The sequence below is a fragment of the Neovison vison genome, chromosome 3, assembly GCF_020171115.1.
Source record: "Neovison vison isolate M4711 chromosome 3, ASM_NN_V1, whole genome shotgun sequence".
Taxonomy (NCBI): Eukaryota; Metazoa; Chordata; class Mammalia; order Carnivora; family Mustelidae; genus Neogale; species Neogale vison.
The window spans coordinates 50775700-50799670 of record NC_058093.1 but is presented as its reverse complement, the minus strand read 5'-3'; the positions used below and the strand labels follow the sequence as shown (position 1 = coordinate 50799670).

Genomic DNA, 23971 nt, shown 5'->3' with positions numbered 1-23971 from the left:
AATACACACACAGTAAACGAGACAACTACCTGTAAAGTTATCAGAAAGTTTTAAGAAGTATACTTGGAACAAAGCAACAAGCCCCAGTAGTCACTCACAAACAGTTTAGAACAGACACCCCAAAAGGCTGCCCTGTGATTTTGGTTTCTCATTTCAGTAGAAGCATTCCACTAGTAAAAATTAAGTTGAAGATATCAAGCAAAATTGCAAACAAAAATTTGCTAAAGTATGCTATTATTATCCAGATTCCCACCACATATGCAAAACATCATACATCAGAAGTCAAAGAATTAAGCAATGTTTCCTTTACTTTTAAGTGTATTATTTCCCAGGTAAACGTTTTTCTAGAAAGGGAAAAAAAAAAAAGAGACTATGGATCTAAATATATTAACATACCTGCTCCATTTAAGCTCTCTTTCTCAATATCCTCTTGAGTCTTGATTCTCCACATTTATTATGCAGTCAAAACTTTTATAAAGCAAATGTTTCCAATCTTAGCATAACCACAAGGAATAGACATTGGCAACTCATCAAAGACCTAAGTAGCCTTAAGATCAAATCTGAAGAGTAAACAGTTTCTTCAGTTTGGGCCTTAAGAGCAAAGGACTTTAAATGATATCTGACCAGGTGGCTTCAATACCATATTACAAGTAATTTCTGGAATTTAATCATCATAGAAGTGCATCTTCTCCATCTAAAAGAGAACCATATTTCAGAAGAATAAAACGGTATAGAAAATGGAGCACAACTGCCTTAACCAAGACGAGTATTGTTTTAAGAAAAAGTATCTTTCATTTCAATTTATAGACTTCACATACATTGGGCCCTGAATGTGAAATGTATTTTAGCATAGGTTGCAACCAAGAATTTGGAAGACACGGATTCAAGGAGTAATCTGAATTCTCGAGTGGACCATGAATATTAGCTTCCAGAAGATAAAGTCTAGCTCATATGCTAATAAGACAAAAGTGACCAAGTCTAACAAATGAGGCGGCGACTGCGCTCAGACACCTCACGGTGAACATCATGGTCCCTTCCCACACCTTACTAGGAATGAGCAAGCTGTCTCCAAAGAACATCGCTGCTACTGGGGGCTTACAGAACCCTTTCATTATGCTTCAGTTGCGCTTTCTCCTTTTAGATGAGAAATTAACACGAAGCGTGACATTCCACTTCGACAGGAGCCTGCAGCTTGCCACTGAAGGATGTCACTTTCGTTAGGGACAGGTACTACAGGCCCGCCCTACCCTCACCCCCGACAGCCCTACCCTCCACCTTCACCAAGGGACTGAGTGCCCAGCCAAGAAGTTGAATGAGGGCTATGGCGGTGAACGACCTAGTTCAAATCCTTCTCAATACTGATTATCCCACTAGTACTGCTAGCGTTTTGAGAAATCTACGTAGTGCTCAGTCCGTAGAAAGCCCTTAGAAAGTGGGAAGGTTTCTCAACTCTTGTCTTGTAAAAAGAGCAAAACCCTCACCTGAGCGAGTAATCAAGGATAGAATATACAACTTTCCCCTTCCTCCAAAACTCCTCAAAGTCTTTGTAAACGGTGATGAAAGTGGCTCAATACTAAGAATTCCTCTCACCGAAATAAAAGAAGGATTCAATAATGAGTACTGAAGCCAAGATGGTGCCAAATGTCCAATCTCACCTCTGCCCCTTGTTTAAAACACACACACAACTTCATACTTACTTCCTGCTACACAATTCCCCAACTTCCTTCAGTATTTTTATCTGTAAAGACAGACCACCATGACTACATGTATGAAGTTAAATGGTAAACTGAGGCACATGTAGCCTAACAGTTCAGAATGGAAACTGAGGGGGCACCTGGGTGGCTCAGTCGGTTGGGCAGCTGCCTTCAGCTTGGGTCATGATCCCAGGGTCCTGGGATTGAGTCCCACATCATGATCCCTGCTCACCAGGGACTTTGCTTCTCCCTCTGCCCCTCTTCCCTGCTTGTGCTCTCTCTCTCTCTCTCTAATAAATAAATAAAATAAAGTTTAAAAAAAAAAAAAAAAAGAATGGAAGCTGAGGTGCCAAGAAGTCTGAGTTCAAATCCTGTCACTTACCATTTGTGTGACTTTGGACAAAGCTGACCAATTTCTTTGCACCTCAGTTTCCTCTTCAGAAAGACCAAGTTACAGCATCTACTCTTTTAGGTTGTTACTAAGATAAAATGCATTAAAAGCCATCTAGTCCAGAACAAAGGTAAGTCAATAAATACTAGCTGCTGTTATTAAGCACTAACCAAACAATCTCAACCTACACTCCTTTTAGTCAAAGATAAAGGTCAAAATGGATGGCAATCAGTTTTTTAGTTTATGGGTTTAAATCTTATAACCAAAAATATATGATAAGCTCTTATAACCAAAAATATATGATAAGCTTCTATTACTCAGTCTCTAACACCACATAGATACTAAAAAATATGTAATTACTAATACATAGGCACAATCTGAGCAGCCTAAGGGATGAGCGCACTAACACCAGCTACACCAGGGGCAAAAACCCACCTAACGGATCACTACAACGAGAATCACTCTAGTTGAAGATGGGCATACCCAGGACCCAGCAATCGTACTTCTAAGCATATCATCTTAAGAGGTTACACTGGGGGCGCCCAGGTGGCTCAGCTGTTAAGCACCTGCCTTCAGCTAAGGTCATGATCTCAGGGTCCTGGGATCAAGCCCCATGTTGGGCTCCCTGCTCAGCCGGAAGCCTGCTTCTCCCTCTCCCACTGCCCCTGCTTGCGTTCCCTCTCTCTCGGTCTCTATCAAATAAATAAATAAAATCTTTAAAAAAAAAAAAAAAGAGGTTATAGCTGTGCCTCAATTGACAAGGACTGTAGTCCTAATAATCATAGTAACATTAATTATATGCAAATAACCTTAAGTATCTCTCAATAGGGTGATACTTGATTCTCATTCTTCACAGTGCTCATGGTCTAGAAAGTCACAGCCAACACAACGAACACTGAACCATTGCTCGTATGGGAAATAAAGGCTTGGGTTTCTGCAAATGTCTCGTCACATCATTACGTAAAACGCTCATGTGTGTTTCTGTTTGAAGATACCGTACTTGATATCTGTCTTTGACATTAACATTGAACTCCTGGAAGCCCACCGCTAACTCGGTCCCAAACAAAGCTTATCTAACACAGGTTATTTCCTCCCTAAGGCACATTTCCGTCTGCTTGAGCTTAAGAACACTAGAGAGCACCTCAGCACCAAGCTTGGAGGCCACCTTACATATTACATAGCAGAATCCCCAGCAAGAGGCACAAAAATGCAAAAAAAACATGGCACTAAATAGAATGCAAAAGGCACTCGTTTACAGTGAGAGCTCAAACAAGAAAGCAGAGCGCCGCCTTGTTTGGCCTCGGCTGGGAGGTGGCGCATGGAGTGACTCAAATTTTTCACCACTCTGGGATCCACGAATGACCACAAAAGCACCCCAAGTACGGATTTGAGGGTTACAAATAAACTGTATTGAGTAAGCAAATTCGCAAATCCAGGATCCACAAATTATGAGGACCAACTGTAAATAATTTACAGTACATGCATTCCAGGGCTAGGACTCACAAGCTAAACGACCTAAAGCTGTGTGCATCAACGTGACTACTTCTCAAACCAAAGCATCAAGATCCCAAAGTACACGTGGCCTGGGATACCGCTTCTATAAACTCAAACTGTAAATTACTTTTGCCAAATGTGCACAGGAGTGACATGGGCCAAGTCAGCGCCGTTCTCCTCAGAAGAGGCAAAGAAGGAAGTCGAGGACAGAGGAGCATGGCCTGTCACACAGGACATTTTATTTTCTCTAGGTAGGTGGATCTTTCATCCAATTATTCCATCACATTGGGACTGCTTTCTCAACAATACGTCCATTAGCTCTCCTTCTCCGTATTGGACATAAAGTTGTACAAAAGGAGATTTCTGCCTGAAATTACAGCACATATTTGGAGGGGTGACGCCAATCATGTAACAGCATGACAGGCTACAACTATGACAAGGGTCTCTTTGCACAGAAGGAAAGGATGCCTGTAAGAGAGGGAGATGAAAAGGACAGAGACAACCGGTCAAATTTTTATTTCTAGATACACCCTGGGTATCTGCTGCTCTTTTGAGGTGACAGGATTCTCTTCCCAGAAGGAATGCAAGCAGCGCAGGGTGGAAAGACCCCAAAGCAAGCTTAGTCACATCAAGAGTTTTGAAAAACTCTGAGTCCTAAAAGAACTATTCCTAGGATACAAGAGAAGGTTGGGGAAGCGAAACTCTTGAGTCAAAACTAACGTAAAAAGAGTTCCTATAGGGATGCCTGGGAGGCTCAGTCGGTTAAGTCGCTGCCTTCGGCTCAGGTCATGATCCCAGGGTCCTGGGATCAAGTCCCGCATCGGGCTCCTTGCTTGGCCACGAGCCTGTTTCTCTCTCTGCCTCTGCCTACCACTCTGCCTGCTTGTGTGTGCGCGCCTTCTCTCTCTGATACATAAAATTCTAAAAAAATAATAATCATCTGAACCAAAGCTCAATTAAAAAAAAAAAAAAAAGTTCCTATAACCAGAGGCCGGGTATGACCCACTGGGGTCTTATTTTCCCCTGGAATAAAGCAGTGGCATTCTTGGAGCAATGAAAAGGACATCAAATAACTCCTGATTCTGTTTCTGCTCAAGAAGAAACTTCAGGGTGTGTGAGGCTGTGATGTTTCATTTGCAAGTCTCTTCTTTGTTCATTTTTGGCAGTTATGATCACGAGAATTAGGATAAGGTTTACCACCTCGCCAAAAATACCAATGCTGTGATTGATGTGTGATTCAAAAAAGCTGTCAAAAATGGATACTCGGAAAGGAATGAACCACATGGCTGGGCCAGGCATGCTAATATTTTTGTACCATGTTATAATCCTTTTCATCTGGACCTTCTCAGAGTTGGATTATTACTTCCTTTCATGCAATTCTAAGCTAAGGGCTACAAGAACCCTGACAGATTGAGTTCATACCTTCATTACTAAAATCCAAAAATTACAGCTATTTGATATGGAAATGGGACACCAAGAAAAACAGGCACACAGCCTCAGCCAATGACATTTAAAGACCCTCGAGGGTCTGAGAACAGAGAGAATTTTATTTCACACTAGTCTGACAGTTCTATCAAACATTCTTTTATCTAACTTTTGAAAGTAGAATGCCACTTTAAAATTTAGGGCAAAAGTGACACTTATCAGCTGAGAGAAAAAGAACAATTTTCCTCCCTGGAAAGTGAGGAAAAAAAGAGAATGTAGAAAGTATCTTTAGAAAAGGTAGGCTCTTGGGATGCCTGGATGGCTCACTAGGTTAAGCATCTGCCTTCAGCTCAGGTCATGATCTTGGGGTCTTGGGATCAAGCCCCACATCGGGCTCCCTGCTCAGTGAGAGGTTGGCTTCTCCCTCTGCCCCTCATCCACTCATGCTCTCTCACTCTCAAATAAAATCTTTTTAAAAAAAAAATAGGCTCTCACTTCTAGATGGTGATAATATATTGATCTGATTGGCGACTGGCCTATTTCATAAGCTCCGCTTGGATTCAGCAAGACTGACCGTGTAGGATGCAACCCAAGTAAACCAATGAACCTTCTAGAAAAGGTGGGGCGGGGGGTAATTGGGGGAATTCAAACTACCATGACTTCATTACTTTGTTTCCTAGATCAAATGAGGTAGCAGTAGTATTCTTGATTTGAAACAAGGACGAAGCTTTTATTAAACAATGCTCGTATCTCAATCAGATATGACAGAAGGCCATTGACACACAAGTTACACAAATCCTTTTTCTGCCATTATGAGAATTCAGAATAACATCCAAATGACTCCATCCGTCCCAGAATGGAGCTGGAGCCAAACAAAACTTCAACAGCAGTTTCTTCAGAGCCCAGATGGTCATGACCTTGAATGAATATTCTCATGTGAACTAGCTGCTTACTGGTCAAGTGGTCCACTGCACGGTGGTTGTCTGCTCCAATTATGAAAATGCTAACACTTCCATTAAGCTCTGAAATGGAAGAGTCCAATGCCGCGCGTAAGAACAGATGAAGGGAAACCTCGCTACGGTGGAGTTAAGGAGCCAGAAAGGGGAGCTCTCGGGAGGTACCATTCCACATCAATTACAGAAAGACTGCCACTTACAGACCTCAACAGAAAAGCTGTCAACAGGAAAGAATCAACTACAGGACCCAACAGGAAAAAGAGTACACTGTATCTCCTCCAACAAATCGACCATCTCGACAACTCAGCCAATGAGAAACCGTCATCACCTTGAACTCCTGCTTTTCTCCAATGGGACGGACATTCAAAACAACCCCACAGGATTTCCCCCTTCTCCATAAAATAGTGTTCCTCTCCTCTGCTTGTTGGACTTTCCTATGGTTTTGCTGTAGTTTTTATGCCCCAAATGGTAGTCTTCAATTCCCAAATAAACCCATTTTTTGCTGGCAAGATGACTGCTGCTTTATTTTTAAGGTTAACAACTGAAATATCAGACTCCTTTCTTTCCAGATAACACAAAATATAGAGGGACCAGGGATCAAGATAAAATATCCAATTAGAAGGTACACATAATGGATAGGAAACATCCAAAAAAAAAAAAAAATCAGTAAGCACAATCGTAGGGTGAGTGTAGCAAGCACAAGCCACCATCAGTTCAATTCTGGGTGCTGTTTCCATTTGAACTTGATGATGCTGTAACTAATACCCCATTAGAGTCCAAACCCTAGCCCCTAAAGTCGTTGCTTTAATGATGTGAAATAGAAGAGGCGCAGAATAATCAGAACCACCACTTTATGTGAAGTGCTTACGGAATGTCACAACTTAACTGTACTAAGCAGTATCATTTAATATCCACAACAGCCCGAACAGGGAGCCCTTGAACTCATCCAGTGGGCATGGCTGCATAGACTTAGAAAGACCACAACCAGCAAGCAGCAAAATCCTGATTCAAACTCCAGTGTCCTTCCAAAGACTGTACTCAAGGGGCACCCGGGTGGCTCAGTGGGTTAAAGCCTCTGCCTTCGCTCAGGTCATGATCCCAGGGTCCTAGGATTGAACCCCGCAGCAGAGAGCCCACTTCTCCCCCTCTCTCTCTGCCCGCCTCTCTACCTAATTGTGATCTCTGTCTGTCAAATAAATAAAGACTATACTCAAGAAACAAGCATTCAAAAACAGTTCGGTTAAGTGCCCGTTCCAGGTCCGAATGATCCAATGCCATCTCTTCCTGTGAAAAGCGTTAGGTAAGACGGCATTCTAGGCCAGTGAGTACGGCACACCTGGCTCAGCTTCCGGTGCGTGCAGCCTACAAGAGCAAGCCTCACAGTCCACTGCTCTTAGGGCAGAATCTTCTTCTACAACCTGAAATGTCGTCCCTGGGAATGAGTACTTTCTACTAGATTCTTCCAAGCGATTTGCACAAGCACACTTACAGTCACACCTATTGAATCTTTAAGCATTCAGGCACAGAGCAGAATTCATTTTGCCTATACTTCATGAATTACAGCTTTCAGCCAAACTCATAAACTTGTTCAGACTCATCAGTTTATCTAAAATGTTCTAAGACTTTACCCTTATATAGCACATTATCTATTATTGCACACGTGTATATGATAAATACCTTTACAAGTCCTCTATTATTTTCATTTTCACGTCTATCTCCCCCACTATGCAGCCAACTCTACAAAGGAAGAGATGATGTTTTTTTCATTTTGCATCCCAGCATCTACACAGTGCCTGGCGTGGAGCAAACAATTTGGTGAATGAATGGGATTATATGAAATCTGCATATTAAAAATAAGCAAACCCTGGCATCATGCTTACTAATTAACAAAAGATAATAATGGTTGTCCCCAACACATGGAAGCCCAAGTCTGTGGGTTATCACTGGGGGCTGATCAAAAGGCTTACTACACAGCCTTCAAGCTGTAACAACACAGCCATTTTACTAGGGACATTTAAAAAAAAAGAAAAAGAAAAAGAAACAAAGGTTCAGAGACAGTTGTCTGAAAGACAGCCTTCAAAAAGCCTTCAGAGGACAACTGTTACTAGAAAAAAGCCAATTTGATCGCAAGCTTACTTGGCCTTTACTATTTCAACAGTGGACAGTGGCTTATTCATCCGGTCTTATTTTATCTTTAATTTTTTTTTTTTCTTGGAAGGATATATATAGTTACTGTTGGTTCTGGGCAGATACCAACAAAATTAATACAGGCTAAAAAGATATTGAACTTACCCTCACAGGGCTTTCAATTTACTTGGAACCATTACATTTCTATTTATCATATTTATATCCTATGTTTATAATTGGGAATCAAAACAGTATGTTAGGCCCCGCTGTAGGGTCAACGAGGTTGACTTTCAGCTTCAATGCCTTCTAGAAATGTATGTCCTCAGGCAAGTCCCTTAACTCCACTGAGCTTCTCAGACGAAGCAGGGGTGACACCACCCTCCGGGGCTCCTGAGCTACCTTTTCATGTTTTTAAAGCGATTAAAGAAATGCCCAAGAGGGACCCTACCTTGTTTTTGCTGCTATACCTGCACCAAACCCACCTTTAACTTGAGGGCTGCCTTACAATTCTAGGAAACAAATTCACACACACAAGAAAGAAACATATTCACTGATATGGATCTAAAGGCTCCCTGTGATATGAATGGAGCAAACCCACAGGAAAGGAAGATGTGGAAGGAATCCTCCCCCCAATCCTTCAGTCACGGCCAGAGGTTCGAGAGTTAAAGGCAGAATGGCCTGAATGCCCAGGCATCTGCACTGAAGCTTTTCTTCTGCAGCTTCTTCCTCAGTCATGCTCAGAGATTCTCCAGCTTGAACATGTATAGGAATTTTTTCCTACAGTTGTACACCCGGCACTATACGTGCTGTACCTTCATGGCAAATTAGAAATTTCAGGGATAATTTTAGCTCTATACGACTTTTCTATATTTTTTTTTCTTTTCTTGTATTTTTAACTTCAGAATCAAAAAAACCTCTAGATGTCCTTAAAATTAAAAGATAAATAAGATCAAGAAGAAAAAATCCAAGCAACAAGCTAGGAGCAAGCAAAAAACAATGACAACAGAAACAAAAACACAGGGACGCCTGGGTGGCGCAGTTGGTTGGACGACTGCCTCCGGCTCAGGGCGTGATCCTGGAGTCCCGGGATCGAGTCCCACATCAGGCTCCCAGCTCCATGGGGAGTCTGCTTCGCTCTCTGACCTTCTCCTCGCTCATGCTCTCTCACTGTCTCTCTCTCTCAAATAAATAAATAAAATCTTTAAAAAAAAAAAAAAAAAAGAAACAAAAACACAAGACAAAAATGAAAAACACACCTCTCCGTTCCTTGCCTGATCCAGATCTAGCTTCAAGCAGATCAAATCGGCCATTGCAAGTACAGGCTTCAGAGGGTCTTTACTTACAAGGGATCTATCTGTTCATGCTAATCAAATAGTCCGTTCTCAAACTGTTAGGTCCCACGGGTCTGGAACAGTGACAATACTGCAGTGACCACTGTTAGAAGTCATCTGATTTTAAGGAGCAGCAGGGTGGTGACCGCACAAAGCCACTGCCAAGAAACACCTCTGTGAGTGGTGCCTGTGTGGCTCAGTCGTTAAGCATTTGCCTTCAGCTCAGGTCATGATCCCAGGGTCCTGGGATAGAGCCCCACATTGGCTCCCTGCTCTGTGGAGAGCCTGCTTCTCCCCTCCCACTGCTTGTACTCCCTCTCTCACGGTCTCTCTCATCAAATAAATAAAATCTTTAAAAAAAAAAAAAAAAAACACTTAGAATCACAAAAGTTCATTTGAAAGCACTTTGCAAATAGCAAAGCACCAAGATGCCCATATTCGGAATGTTGCTCCCTTAAACTTGCCTGATTCCAAATACAATTTCTTAAGGGACATCCTACTGGAAGAAAGCCCTACACGACAGGGCTACTAACTTGATGACAGTACATCATGACACACTGATCTGGCTTACTGACAGTGAAAAACCACTGATTTTCTTGGCCATTTCACTGCCCTCTTCTCCTAATTCACCAATTTTCCCGAAGGAGCCAAGTGAGGCACGATACCAACTTACTCTCTCTGAACTCCCAGTAATCCCGGGCACCTACTATACGCAAGTGACACCGGGAATACCAGGATGAGTAAGAATCTGTTACAAAGTGTCCTTTCAACACAACTGGCAAGTTATACGCAATTAACAGTCAGGCCAGTGTGGTCAGCTACTCAGTTCCTGTCCTATTTCAGCCCGCATCCTATGGTGCCCTGTCCTTCTCTAATCAAGTCAGTAACTGCTGACACTCTTCCCCAGGGCCAAACGCTGTGCTAGAGAAGGAAAAGCACCAGGGCCTGTAAGACATGGTCCTGGTCTTCCAGGAGCGCATGATGTGAACCGGCCAATAAAACAGACATAAACGATGGCAGAGAGTGTAATGAGTGGCTGCAAAGCGCCACATAAAAGCATCCCTTTATTTTATAGTCACACCTCATACAACGTGGTATTTAATCAAGGGCCTGATGAGTAAGAGAAATAATTCATACTATTCCTACAATAAAAAGATCAAAAAGAGGAGAGTTGTTTTTCCCACCTCCCCCCAGCTAATACTGGCCTGCAGGGACACAGAGAAGAGGCAGGATTTCAGAAGAGCCTCGAAGGCTGGGTAGGATCGCAGTAAATGAGGAGCCAAGGGAGTCCCTGACATGCAGAAGAGTCACTGCAAGCCAAGGTGTAATGGAGGGAAAGTTCTGAGGACAGGGATCAAGCAAGGAACCACAAGAGGAGAGGGGTCTGGCCAGACTGTGGATGGCTTCGATGAGAAGGCTGGGAGGGAGACAGAAGGCAGGAGAACATGGAGGGGAGCCCCTAACCACAAACAGAGCCAAAGAGCCTCTCAAGTTGGACTGATGTCTGGAGTAACAGGATAGGGTTCTGATGGGAAAATGGAGCCAAAGGATGAAATCCATCCTCTTATCCCTTTTAATACCTCAAAAGAATCATCAAGATAGATGGCAAAAGCTAAAGGCCAGAACTCAGGCTTGTGAGTGCATTAACATAATTTGTACCTGCAAGGGCAAAATTCCGAGTAGCGAAGCCCAAATTGCAAACGCTCCCCATTCATGCTTTACTCTAGGAATACAAATCAAAATGTCGTCTCCTCAGTATTATGAAAAACAGACCACACACACATACACACACACGATCCCATTAGGGTTATCAATGAGGAAGTATCTAAAAGCAACCAGAAGATACCACAATATCAAGATTTCCTAATGGTCAGGCCTCCTTGGACGGAGGAAATCTCTCAAAGGAAACAGTGGAAACCTTCTGGTTAGAGTCACTTAAAGTAAGACCACAAGGCACGATCCTGTGGTCTACTTTCTTCCACGTTAAGTCTGACCACTTGGAAAGTTCATTCAGGTGAGTGACTGTGGCCAGGGTGGCAAGGAGCCAAGATGAACCATGTATGAAGGAAAAACAGGGCAAGAGACTCCGATTCCTGATCCAGGGATTCCAACAGTGTGTTCAGGTTGAGAAAATCCATCAGTCTGTACACTTAATGCTCTGGACTCATTTGTGTTTGTCTATTATTCTTCAACAGAAAGATTTTCTGAAGGACGGTTAGGAGCTACCATCCTCAAGAACAACCAAAAGATGTTTTTCCATTTCTCCATTACCCACAGAAAATTTGGAGGAAACCACTGGCATTTCTGATAATTACTGGTGAAATAACAAAAATATTGCTGTCTAATGTTAGTGAAGGACTCCATTCAATGAGGACTGGGAACTGGTAAATTCACAGATGATCCGGAGATTTCTAAACCAAACAAATGCTTTCCAAAAAGCCAGCGATTATGAGATTCAAAACTCTGAGTGTGAAGGACCTTTGGAGAGGCTGCACCCTGGCGAGCTGAAAGCTTCCACAGACCCAGAAGGCCACACAGCCTGAAACATTCCCTCCCGGTTTGCAAAGGGATGGCCTGATTAGTCAGCAAGGGAATGATGATTTTGTGATAAGGCCTGGGGACTCCCAATTCCGAGTGTGTAACATCCTGGTCCCAAAGCATTTGGACTGAATTGGCCTCCCAGGTTCACCAGGCAGAAGTCCCCATGGGTAACGAATCCCAATTAGTCAACACAGCACACTATCACTAAGAGAGCGTTTCCTCAGAAAAACCATGAAGGCCGACCATCCTGGGGACTGAAGGGGCCAGAAGGGAAACTAACCCACAGAACTCCTCACCTGATTCACCACCTTTGCATGGGGTCTCCCCAGCTTTCCTGAAGATGACACAGGGCAGTCCAGACCTCACTGAGCAATGCTGTCATGAAACAAAATGGTGTTCTACCAACTTCTATTAGTTTTCCTACTACTTCCCTCAACATTTAAAAATAATAATAATAAATTCCTAAAGGTAGATGAGCTTATTTTCAATCTTTCTCCCACTATGAAGCAGTCATCATCTTTACCTATCCCACCAAAATAAAATTAAAACTCCATTAATATTCTTTACTCTTCCTATATAAATCCAAACCTTCTCTTGTCCTGTTCCCAGTTACTACAATACTACAAAGTTTTATCCGGTCATAAACTCGACTACCTACATTTCCTTGCAAGATTTATTCTTATTTCTAGACGAAAATGAGACATTAATTGCTCCTATCCTCTCAATTCAAGAAACCACATATGCTGTCCTCAAATCCCAAACCACAAATGCTAAAGATTATGAATAAGAGGAACGTCTATTTGCTTATAACTGCTTGCTAAAGGAATAACTAGACTCTTGCATTGAGAACAATCGGCTCATTCTTGACCTACCATCCTATTTATCTTTCTATTCTCAAAGCTAATTGCTTATATAAGCATGCCAATTTGCCCTGATTATAGGATTCTTAATAAATGAACGTTGTTTACATTTCACAAGTGTATTTGAATTTCACTCCGGGAAGCCAAGCTCATCAAGTCTTTGTAAGTGGTAAAACCAGAGATCAAAGCAAAAGGCCTGCATTGAACCAACAAACAATTAGGCTTGAGAATAGAGGCCTAAGCAAAAATACAATTGATTTATTGATTTTTCTACTCCAGAAGTACACCTTGGGGTCACTGTTCACTCTGGAGCTGTAGAACCTTCTCTGCAGATTTTCATTATGATTATACAATGATCATTTCTTAGTTAATAAGTCTAACCTTCAACAGGCTTTGATCCATTTTTCCATACTTCTCATCTTGGTGCTTTTGATTGTAGCAGACACCTTTAAGAGTTTGGTTTTTTTTGTTTTGTTTTGTTTTTAAAGATTTTATTTATTTATTTGACAGAGATCACAAGTAGGCAGAGAGGCAGGCAGAGAAGCAGGCTCCCTGCTGAACAGAGAGCCCTATGCGGGACTCAATCCCAGGACCCTGAGAATATGACCTGAGCCGAAGGCAGCGGCTTAACCCACTGAGCCACCCAGGTACCCAAGAGTTTGGTTTTTCACCTCTTCTCCACTTTGACTAATTTCCCCACAATTTTTGGTACCTTTTACACAATTCTTTTCCTACTCTACCGTATTCACCAACCCAAGTGTCTATATTTTTTTGAGGCTCCCAGGTGAGGCCGATGGTACCAAGTTTGAGGACGATTGTTTCAGTTTGTCAATCCCTTTACCATCCTGCCTGAAATGAAGTGTTCAGCCAAACTCCCATGGGAAAAGAAAAAGAAAAACAAGGGGAAGAAGTCAGGTTCATGAGCAAATCCCTCTCTTCAAGGCAGGCCCTGCAGGTACCAGTCAAATCTCAGGGCCCAACACACCAGGCACAGAGCCAAAAATGTAAACGATCCGACACCTTTCCCAAGGCCAGCGAGTTTTTAGTATAGGCCAGGCACGAGGGCTATCTTACCACACAGAACTCAGTCAAGAGAGATTACCTCTGGAGACAGAGAGCAGGATTTAAAGGCCTCAGCATGTCAGCTTCTGGGGCAAGGGATAGAGGGGCTAACAGCAACTCTTCAAAGAAAAACATGGACTAAGGTTCTGTGTGAATTCAGTCACTGAAGTCCGTTACCAGCTGCCCAAGAACACCAGAAATCTGACTGGAGGAACACCTCTGGTGTGTCCTAGAACCAAAAAAGTCTGTGGCAAGGTGGATATCTATGTAGCTACTGGTCAGGATCTTTGTTGCATGTTCTTTTAAGACCACAAGCAGCGCATAACTTCTACTGTCCACAACAAATACCGTTCTACCTCAGGTAGGGACTCGCAGCCCTTCTGGTCCATCATCTGCGGACTAGCTCAATCACAGCTCTCGGGCCTCCCCTCCTCCCTCGACACTGCTGCCAAGTCACAGCCAACGGAAACTGCATACTCCTTAGTGTTACACTGAAAGAGAGGCTTCTGGAGAAGGGGACAGAGCAACTGGGGAGAGGAAGATCACCGGCAGCGTGAGCAGACAGGAGGAAAGAGGTGAGAGGGGTTACTGCTGCCCACAGGATTCAAGCAGGTGAGAGCTAACAAGGTGTATGAAGCCCTTCTACAGAAACCATGACCCCAAACCCAGGGGACACAGTCCTGGGGTTTGGGGGAAGGAAGGAAACATGCACCACTTTATTTTTTTTTTTTCCTTCCAAGATTTTATTTATTTATTTATTTATTTGATAGATGAAGAGCACAAGCAGAAGGGAGAAAGAGATGCCAACTCCCTGCCTAGCAGGGAGCCCGATGCGGGACTCGATCCCAGGATTCTGGGATCATGACCTGCGCTGAAGGCAGAGGCTTACCTGACCGAGCCCCCCGAGGCATGGCCCTATTTGAGAGAAGAGCCAGCTTGTAACTCACCCTCCCTCCTAAGCAATTCAATCTGTTCTTGTCTAAGGATTCACTGCTTTGTCCATAAGAGACTTCCAGCTTCCAGCACCCTCTTGCAAAGTAGAGAAGTCCACCCAGAATCAGTGCTTCTTCTGTCAGCCATTTACATGGCACCTATCACTTGCTTAAACATAGAAGCCCACCGCACTTTGCCCGTTTACCCCAAGCCCGAAGCAGGGGGGATAAAAAAGAGCACACTTCTTTAAGACCAAGGCCTTCAAGCAACAGTTTTTATAAAGTCAAATAAATCTCCAGCAAAACAGAAGCCTACACTTATTTTCTTCTTGAGCCCAGGAGAAAACTACAGAGGAATCCTTCCCCACTCAGGTGCTCAGATTCTAGGTCCAGACCTGCACGTGGCAGGCTCACCTCAAGGAGGGCACCATGCAGGCCAGTAAAGCCCCAGCCAAGTCTTGGGTTTGCAAAGAACCTCCAGTCGCCAATATTCCTCGTCCGACTTCTGTGTGATCAGCTCTAACGGAGAGCACACTCCTCACCTCACTGACGATGCTAAATGTTAAAATACTTTTCCTAAAGCTTATGTGACTTTTTGTCACTGACCCTGGAAAATTGTATTCTCTAGACCACACAGAATACACCTACACAAGTTCCTGCACAAAGTTCTTCAAAATGCAAAGTCAGCTAATGGATCACAGGGCGGTATGTTCTGGAAATCTTACACTCTCAAGCGCTAGGATCTTAAAAAAAAAAATCTCTTTACTATCTTTAACAGTTGTGTCAAGTTGTATTTCAGTTTACTGGGGAAGAAAAATCAAGCACCAGAGGAAAAAGTTTCACTTGCTCAACCTGGTGCAGGAGATAGGATTCTAGAAACTAGGTTTCCTGCCTCCCAGGCCAACGCTATTTGCTAAGGGAGAGGACACAAGCAAAAGTAATTTGTATCACCTAAGGATGTGAGAGCGTGCATACCTTTCCTTCCCAAAACCCATCTGTTTGTGTTTCTGCCAGTCTCTCACAGTAGCCAAACACTTATATTTAGATAACAGCCTTTGATCAGCTTCTATACTAGATATCCAAAGGTACTGGCATTATGGGGGGGCGGAATGCACCCCAATAATAAGCATATAATCCGAAGGTTGGTGAAATAAAGCAACTCAGAAGTTTAGTACCTAGGATGAGACTGTAATGGCTCAAAGTCACAACACCCCATTTCCTCCCCTTCTCTACCACCTTTCCCGAACAAGAGAAAGGATGTGAGAAAAGTCAGCGAGCAGCTGACGACAACTGAAGCGCTCTCTCAGCCATCCATCTGCTCAGCAGACTTCATGGCAAGAGTTCTCCTTGGAAGTGGTTAAAAGGGAACACCACCTTGCAGAGGGAAATAAATGTTCAAACTTGACTTTCCTTGTCCTTTCACAAGTAATTACATTTGGGGTACATGCATTGCACTGACAGATTGTTTCTTTCTTTCCTCTGATTTTGGAAATCCTAAATTCCCAACCAAGGTGGGTCAAGGCTACCTTGATAGAAAAAACCGAAGTGCATACTTGGACCCCATCATTAATACCATGGCTGAAAAATGGAACAGTCTAGTGAAAACGCCCTAATGTTTGACTTTGAATGTGAAACGTCACAGGCACCTCACATAAGTCACTTGTAAGACAGTTTTGCCAATTTTATACAGTCTGAAACTGGCACTTATCAGATTTAGAGGTTGTTTTTTTTTTTTTTTAGATGATTTTCCTGCTAGCTCTAAGCATTTTTTTTTTCCTTCCTAGTTCAAGGGCCCCAGAAGTATAATAAAACATAGGGTGAGGGGGCAGAAGGGGGATTCAGAGATCCAAATCTGGGTTAAAAATCCTAGATCAGTTATTCAATAATTGTAGGAGTTTAGGCAACTTAGCTCATTTTATCTCCTAGAATTCATGTGAGGATTACATGAATATGTAAGCATAGGGTATGCTCATAGCAGGGACTCAAAATCTTTCACTTCTTCCTAAAGCAGAATGATTACATTCACCCTCAGGGCAAGAAGGGGCGGGGGGGGGGGGGCTGGAAAGAAATTGACTCCAATTAATCACACACCAATGTAGTTCCCAGTATCAAACATATGATAATACTGCCCTACACCATCACTTTCTAATTGGTCTTGATTCTGTTTGCAGAGCAGCCTGATATCTGAGATCACACAGAGATACACCAGCTAAGATAGAGGGCTTAAAAGTATCCTTTCCTCCGACATTCAAAGAAAGAATCCTTGACAAAGGCACTGGGGGACTTACATTTTAGTTGCAGACTATGACTTCAAGCCAAAAATTAGTGAACAGCATGGCAGGTCCAACATAGAAAGAGGTATTCTCGGACAGACACTGTCATCGGTTCACTCCACCCCAAAATAAACTTCATAGCATCATCTTTGAAAATAAAGGACACAAGAGTGTGTGCACATGTGTATGTGTATTGACAATGTTCAGGTAATGTTTAATGCAACAGAGAGCCATTGGGATATTTTATTATAAATGTGTAGGACCCCAGGGACTCCTGGGTGGCTAAGTCGGTTAAGTAGCTGCCTTTGGCTCAGGTCATGATCCCAGGGTCCTGGGATCAAGTCACATATCGGGATCCTGGCTCAGTGGCAAGCCTGCTTCTCTCTCTGCCTGCGGTTCCCCGTGTTTGTGCATGTGTGCACGCATGCTCTTTCTCTCTGACAAATAAGTAAAATCTTTAAAAAAAAAAAAGTGTAGGACTTCCAAAAATAAACTCATGCCAATGTTACTAGAAATATGTGACATGTATTCATCCTAAAGGAATAAAACTAGATGAGTAAATTTATAATTTATGAAAGACTTTCATCAAACAGCGTAACAAAAATATCACACACATGTGCACAAAGGTGTATCACCTTACAGCTTGAAAGGTAGCTACAAGGATGCAAATAGCTAAATGTATACAAGGAGTCAGTAGTATTTTCCCATACATGTGTTTTATAACTACTATAGCAATACAGAAGACAAGTTTAAGAAGAAGGAGACTCTCCTTGGGAAAATTAATCTCCTAAGATTTAGAACCAATCTGTACTAGTCTTTAATTGCAGAAGTTCAGTAATTTAAATCTATTTTAAAAAAACATTTTCCTGGGGCACCTGGGTGGCTCAGTGGGTTAAAGCCTCTGCCTTCGGCTCCAGTCATGGTCTCAGGGTCCTGGGATGGAGCCCCTCATCAGGATGTCTGCTCAGCGGGGAGCCTGCTTCCTCCTCCCTCTCTGCCTGCCTCTCTGACTACTTATGATCTCTCTGTCAAGTAAATAAATAAAATCTTTTTTTTTTTAGCTGTTTTTTTTTTTTTTGTTTAAAGATTTTATTTATTTGTCAGAGAGAGAGAATGCAAGCACAGGCAGACAGAGTGGCAGGCAGAGTCAGAGGAAGAAGCGGGCTCCCTGCCGAGCAAGGAGCCTGATGTGGGACTCGATCCCAGGACGCTGGGATCATGACCTGAGCCGAAGGCAGCTGCCCAACCAACTGAGCCACCCAGGTGTCCCAATAAATAAAATCTTTAAAAAAAGTTTTCCTATTAAAAAAAATCATTACTTTTTACAGTTTATCCTTCCACTGATCTTAATTCTGCAATCTTTTACTCTCTCCTTTCCATTCATACAAATTAATTTTTTAGATTTATACCATTTAACTCATTTAGACTGATGAAGGGGTAGGGGGATAGTCACTGAGTAGGTCTGGTCTCAAGAGTTTCCAGAAATAGATGGACTTCTGTCATTATAATTTTTATTTACTCTTCCCCAATGCTTTAAGTATTCTAGAGCTTGAGGATGGAATGCTTTTCCACGCCTGAAATGTCTCATTAATTATTGATGTAAGCCATACTCACAATGAGGTGCCTGTACACTTTCCTGCACAGTTCTACTATCTGGTTTTCCTCCCAAAAAATATAGATGATCCTTATTATAGATGAAAATAAAGCTAGCATCAATAATGCCAACATGATTCCCTTTGCCCCAGGGTAAAGAATTTCTCTACATATATACTTTAAAACTTGCCACCTAAAATTTGTCCTTCTAGCTTGATCTCCAGATTTAAACGGTTTGAATTGATTTCTTAAGCAATTCATGAAGAAAAGCATGGTTGAGACCATCATGTGTGCAACTCCGGAAAAAAAACAAAAACAAAACTGACCTTAAGAGAAATCACCTTCACTTCTAAGCCCAGAAAGAGGACTTCTTTCAACTCCTCTTGTAGGTTTCCAAAAAGCAGCTGGAGCTGACTAGGGAGCGCTACATTAAACACCACATCAATGTCCAAATGCATCACTAACAAGAGGGACCCCAAGCTGAGATTTTCCCAAAAGCTTTTTCTCTATTCAAAAAAGGTCAGCCTGATATTTTTTTGTTCTTGTTTTTTGTTTATTTTGAGAGGCTTAGAATATTATAAACAATTAAGAAAAGGACACATCCAGTAATTGTGTATGACACACAGTAGAGCAGAAGAAACCACAACAACCAACCACTGCCCCAACGAGCTTGTGATGTAGAATCATAAATGTCTACATACTAAATTTGTGACTGCTAGACTTCATAATAACACAAATCCACCATGGTAATGATGAAACATTTTTCTAAAGATTAATTCAGATCATGTGTTATTAATCAGCAGAGTAACTAAAAGCTCATGCAAAACACGCTATCCCAATCTAGCAGAACTCAATTGCATTATTGTTATCAGGTTTTCCTGTGTCACTGGCCCTTCCATTTCAAGTACACACACAAACACAACATCACAGGATGAAAAGACAGAAAATCCAGATCTAGGAGGTAAGAACCATGTGTCTGGAAGAAAGAGGATTTTGAATAAAAACGTTTGTCTCTGGGAAGACAGGTCAAGTACGCACCCAAGCTGCCTTGAGAAGTAATTAAGCCTATGCCTTTCCTTTCAGTGTGTCCCATCTTGCACAACAGTGGGGAGCAGCTGTGGGAGATCAGAGAAAATGCAAAGCAAGACAGGCAGCCTCCTCTATCTCCCCACTGCTACACCAGACTTTCCGGGGCCTTGAAAAAAGCTGGTGGCCTCTGTTCTTCCAAAGAGCACGAAGTTAACCTGCCATCAAGAACACGGGGCCCCCTCTCAAACTATCCCTTTAGAAAGGCCTGGAGAAAGGCAGTTTTAAATGTCCCAGTCTTCAGACTCAAAGTTGGGAGGTTACATACCAAAAACCTGCAGCAGATAGAAAACTGGCTGCCTTGAGCACAAGTTTCTCTCGTTACCTAGCCTCCTAGAGTTTAGAAGTAACTAGCTAGGAAAAGGTGGATGGACAAGGGTAAGGAAGAGGAACGCATAGGCTCTTGCCAGTTTCCCTCCCAACATCCCTTGAAGGAGGCTAGGTCACTAAAAATCGGAAGTCTGGGGACCAGCCGCAGTACAGACAGACTCTCGCTGGGTCGAGGGGGAGGCCGCCACACCCTCTTGAGCTCACAACACTGTCAAGCTCTAGCTGGGAGGGGTTCAGAAACTTAGTCCCAGCAGGAAAGGAGAGAAAGGAGTCTTCGGTGTCTTGGATTTGGGAAGCTAAAAAGCTCATCGCAGATTTCGGAAGGAGCCGGGAACTTGGTTGTGCGTGCTGGAGGAGGGAAGGGGTCGCCCTTGATGTCAGAACAGTTCGAAACACGTCCCCGCAAAACCGCACATTCTTGTGGTTTAAGATTTAAGACCGAAAGGAACGAGCTGAGGCAAAGCTTCTCTCGCGCCTGGGTTTCAGATGCCCCCCTCCCAGCTTAGGGACCGGGGCGCCGCACAACCCCGGGTCTGCTTATCTTTCCCTTTCGGGCGAGCTCCCCTCAGCCAAGCCGCTAGGTCCGCCTCCAAGTTCGCCTTCGCTCGCCTCCGGCTGCCGGCCACATGCACCCATCTGCCCCGGACCCCGCGAGGCAGCTGGTCCGCAGGGACTCGGGATTTGCGGGTTTGGGGTTTATTGTATTTTTACACAAAAAGCCTTAGCGGCTCGCCGCCCCCTTCTCCCCGGCCCGCGCCACCTTTCCTTCACGCCCACGCCGCACCTCCCGGGCACACGCGCTGCGAGGTGCTTCTCCCGCCAGACAATGGGCTCAGGGCCGGCCAGGCAGCCCGGCCCAAGCCCCCAACCCCATCCCGGGACCCCGAGAGGGCGGAGCGCGGGGGCTAGAGGCGAACGGAGAAAAGTGAGGCTGGGGAAGCCACAAAGGGGAAGGTGGGCGCCTCCCCCCTTGGGACAGGAGGCTCGCTCCCGGCGCGGGGAGAAGAGGAGGGGGCGCGGGTCAGCTGCGTCTCCCCGCCCGGAGCCCCGGGGCCCCGCCGCGCACTCACCAGCACGATGGCAAACCGCTCCTCCAGTTCACCTGGCTCGGGCATCGGCAGCTTCAAAGGCACGTTGTGCGCCCTGAAATCGGTCTGCTGCGAATCCATGCTCCCCGCGTTGCCCATGTTGGCTGCACGCCGGGGCTGGGGGCTACTCCGGGCCCCTCGCGTTCGCGTCGGAAATCAGAACAGCTCCAGGCGGCCGGCTCCCGCCCGCTGGCGCGACCTGCCCGGCTCCCCGCCCTCCGCTGCGCCCTGGCGAGTGTGCAGCGCGCACCGCTCCCTAGCAGCGCTCCTCGCCGAGCCGCCCCCCGGCCTCCCTCATGCTCTCGGCCGCCCCAGAGCCGTTCCGGCCTCTTTTCCTTGGGAGGGGTCGTCAGGGCGCCGAGCGCCTCTCTGCATGTTGCTCCACTGGCACGCCGCCCCCTGCCTGCGATCGCGGCCAGCGGGCGCGTGGTTCCTCGAACTCGGTGTTCCGCCGGGCCGCAGCCGCCGCTGACACTTCCAGCCCCGCGGCTGGCGAGCACAACGCTCGTTCGGCGAGCACCTCTAGCAGACAAATGCAGCTCGGCGCTCCCGACACAATGCCCCCCTCGCCCGGCCCCCGCCCCCGCCCCCGGCCCGGCTCCGCCCACTCGCCCCGTGGACTGCCGGGACGCGTAGTTTCTGTCCAAAGTGTCCGCTCGCTGAAACCACGCCCTCTCCGCGGGACAGAGCCTGGGTCAAGCTTCAGAGGCAATCTGTGCGCTTTAGAGGCGATGGTCTGTGACCCTTTAGAACTCCGGAAGTCCAACAGTAGAAATCACTACCTCGTCTACGTCGGTTCTGACACTTAATTCGGCACACTTGACAAGTAAATGATCCAATCAATCGGTGACTGAATGCAAGCATTCTGATTTAAGTTTCAGAAGCTGGTTACCATTCAAAAGGCTCTAGTTTAACAGGTCCCCTGAAAAGTACTGGCAACGTCCTATTTCATGAACTGGGAAATGGGTCCATGGGTGCTTGTTTTACTGTTCTTTCTTCCTTATGTAACGTACTCTTTTGTGTGATTGAAATGTTTTATAAACAAATATATACTTTAATGGATTTTTATAAGTATCCACGGTGAGTATATGTATATATGGTCGGACTCCAGGAGCTGAATGAGGATTCTATTCAAAATAAACACCTGTCGATAGCTATGACGTATGGGTTACCAGGTGCCTTAATGCAAGAAAAAGAAGATTGCTTCTGCTCTGGAATACTTCACAATCTAGTGAAGGAGAAAATGTACACAAATAAACATATTTCGTGTGAAATAGAAAGAAGGACAGGGTATTTGGGAAGGTTTTGGAGGTGATATTTGGCTGAAGGCTACCTTACTCCTCCATAACAGTCCCAGGTATCTTACAAAGAAGCCTGGGCCCAATCTTCTCTCTGAGATGCTTTCCAAACTATTACTACCCATTTTAAAAGAGTGGAAATAGAAACAACCTTATAAACAAATTTAGCCACGGGCTCAAGTTGTAGGTTTCAAGGGCGTCCACCGGTTGACTAGTGACTGAACTCATAAGTCATCCTTCCTTAGCTTAGAGAATTTCTTTAATCGTGCTTTGTGTATCAAATTCACTTGGGGAGCTTGTTGTTAAAACTCCACACACCTTGGGCCCTGCCTATTATCAGAATTTCCCTGAGCCAAGAGCTGGAGCATGGGCTGGTGTATTTTTAACAAGCTCCCCAGGTTATTCTGATATGAAACCAGGGTTGTTACCATCTTGTTAAAAAGCAACTGCTTCTGGAGAAGGTAACTCAACAAGACTAAACATCAAGAGCCACATTTCTTTTAGCTTTATAAGCCCCAAGATGTTCAATAACTATTTGTTGAATTGACAAGTGAGTTTTACCAAAAGCCTTTGAAGCAAATACACACACAGACATATTGTGTGGGTATGATCTATTAAATAAACCATTTCTGGTCTTCTTTTAAAAAATGGAGAGAGTATAAATAAATCCAAAATAAAAGTCTAAATAAATGCAATCTGTGTTCCAAAACTACACTGTATCAAAGTTAACAGTGTATTGCCAATCAAAGAAAGAATAACAGATATAGATACATATACACACACCCCAACTAGAGAAAATGAGTGAGAAAGAAAAGCAGTTAGTTCAAACCAAGTGAGACTTTTTTTTTTTAAGATTTTATTTATTTATTTGACAGACAGAGAGATCACAAGTAGGCAGAGAGGCAGGCAGAGAGAGAGGAAAGGAAGCAGATTCCCCGCTGAGCAGAGAGCCCGACACGGGGCTCAATCCCAGGACCCTGGGATCATGACCTGGGCTAAAGGCAGAGGCTCTAACCCACTGAGCCACACAGGTGCCCCCAAGTGAGACACTTCTGACCCACAAATGTATTTGTTTTCTTTCCAATCTCTAGACATACACTTTGGCTCTAATTGACACAAAATCAGCCCACCCAGGGGGTTGCCTGTCAGGATAGAAAAGCTAGAGCTCTTTTCCACAGTTGAGAAATCCTTTTTTATTACACATTTATGGTTCCCTCTGGCCATATTTCTGCCAGTAACCAGGACCTTTTTCTCCCCCTAAATCTTATCACATATAGTCTCTCTCATAATCTCATACTTTGAGAAGAGCCAAGGACAAAGTGTGCAAATCCATGAACCTAAAAGAACTCAGCCATTTCAAGGTTTGCAATCTTTAATATTTGGTTATTATTCATGAGTGCTATTTAGTATATAAATAAACAACACACTCCATTACATTATTAGGCTTCTGTAAGAATTTCTATCAAAAATCCCAGGAAAATATTTGTTTG

At 44.0% G+C, this 23971-nt stretch overlaps 1 protein-coding gene across 4 annotated transcripts in view; it reads right to left on the bottom strand.

Moving 5' to 3' along the window:
* The window catches only part of FMNL2 (formin like 2), a 324964-nt gene extending 303275 nt beyond the window's left edge, over positions 1-21689 (bottom strand). For all 4 annotated transcript variants that reach the window (XM_044242069.1, XM_044242072.1, XM_044242070.1 and 1 more), the window contains exon 1: positions 21166-21689. In XM_044242069.1, the coding sequence (XP_044098004.1) occupies positions 21166-21282 (117 nt within the window). In that variant the 5' untranslated portion in view covers positions 21283-21689. The remainder of the gene's footprint in view (positions 1-21165) is intronic.
* Positions 21690-23971: the final 2282 nt, after the last annotated feature.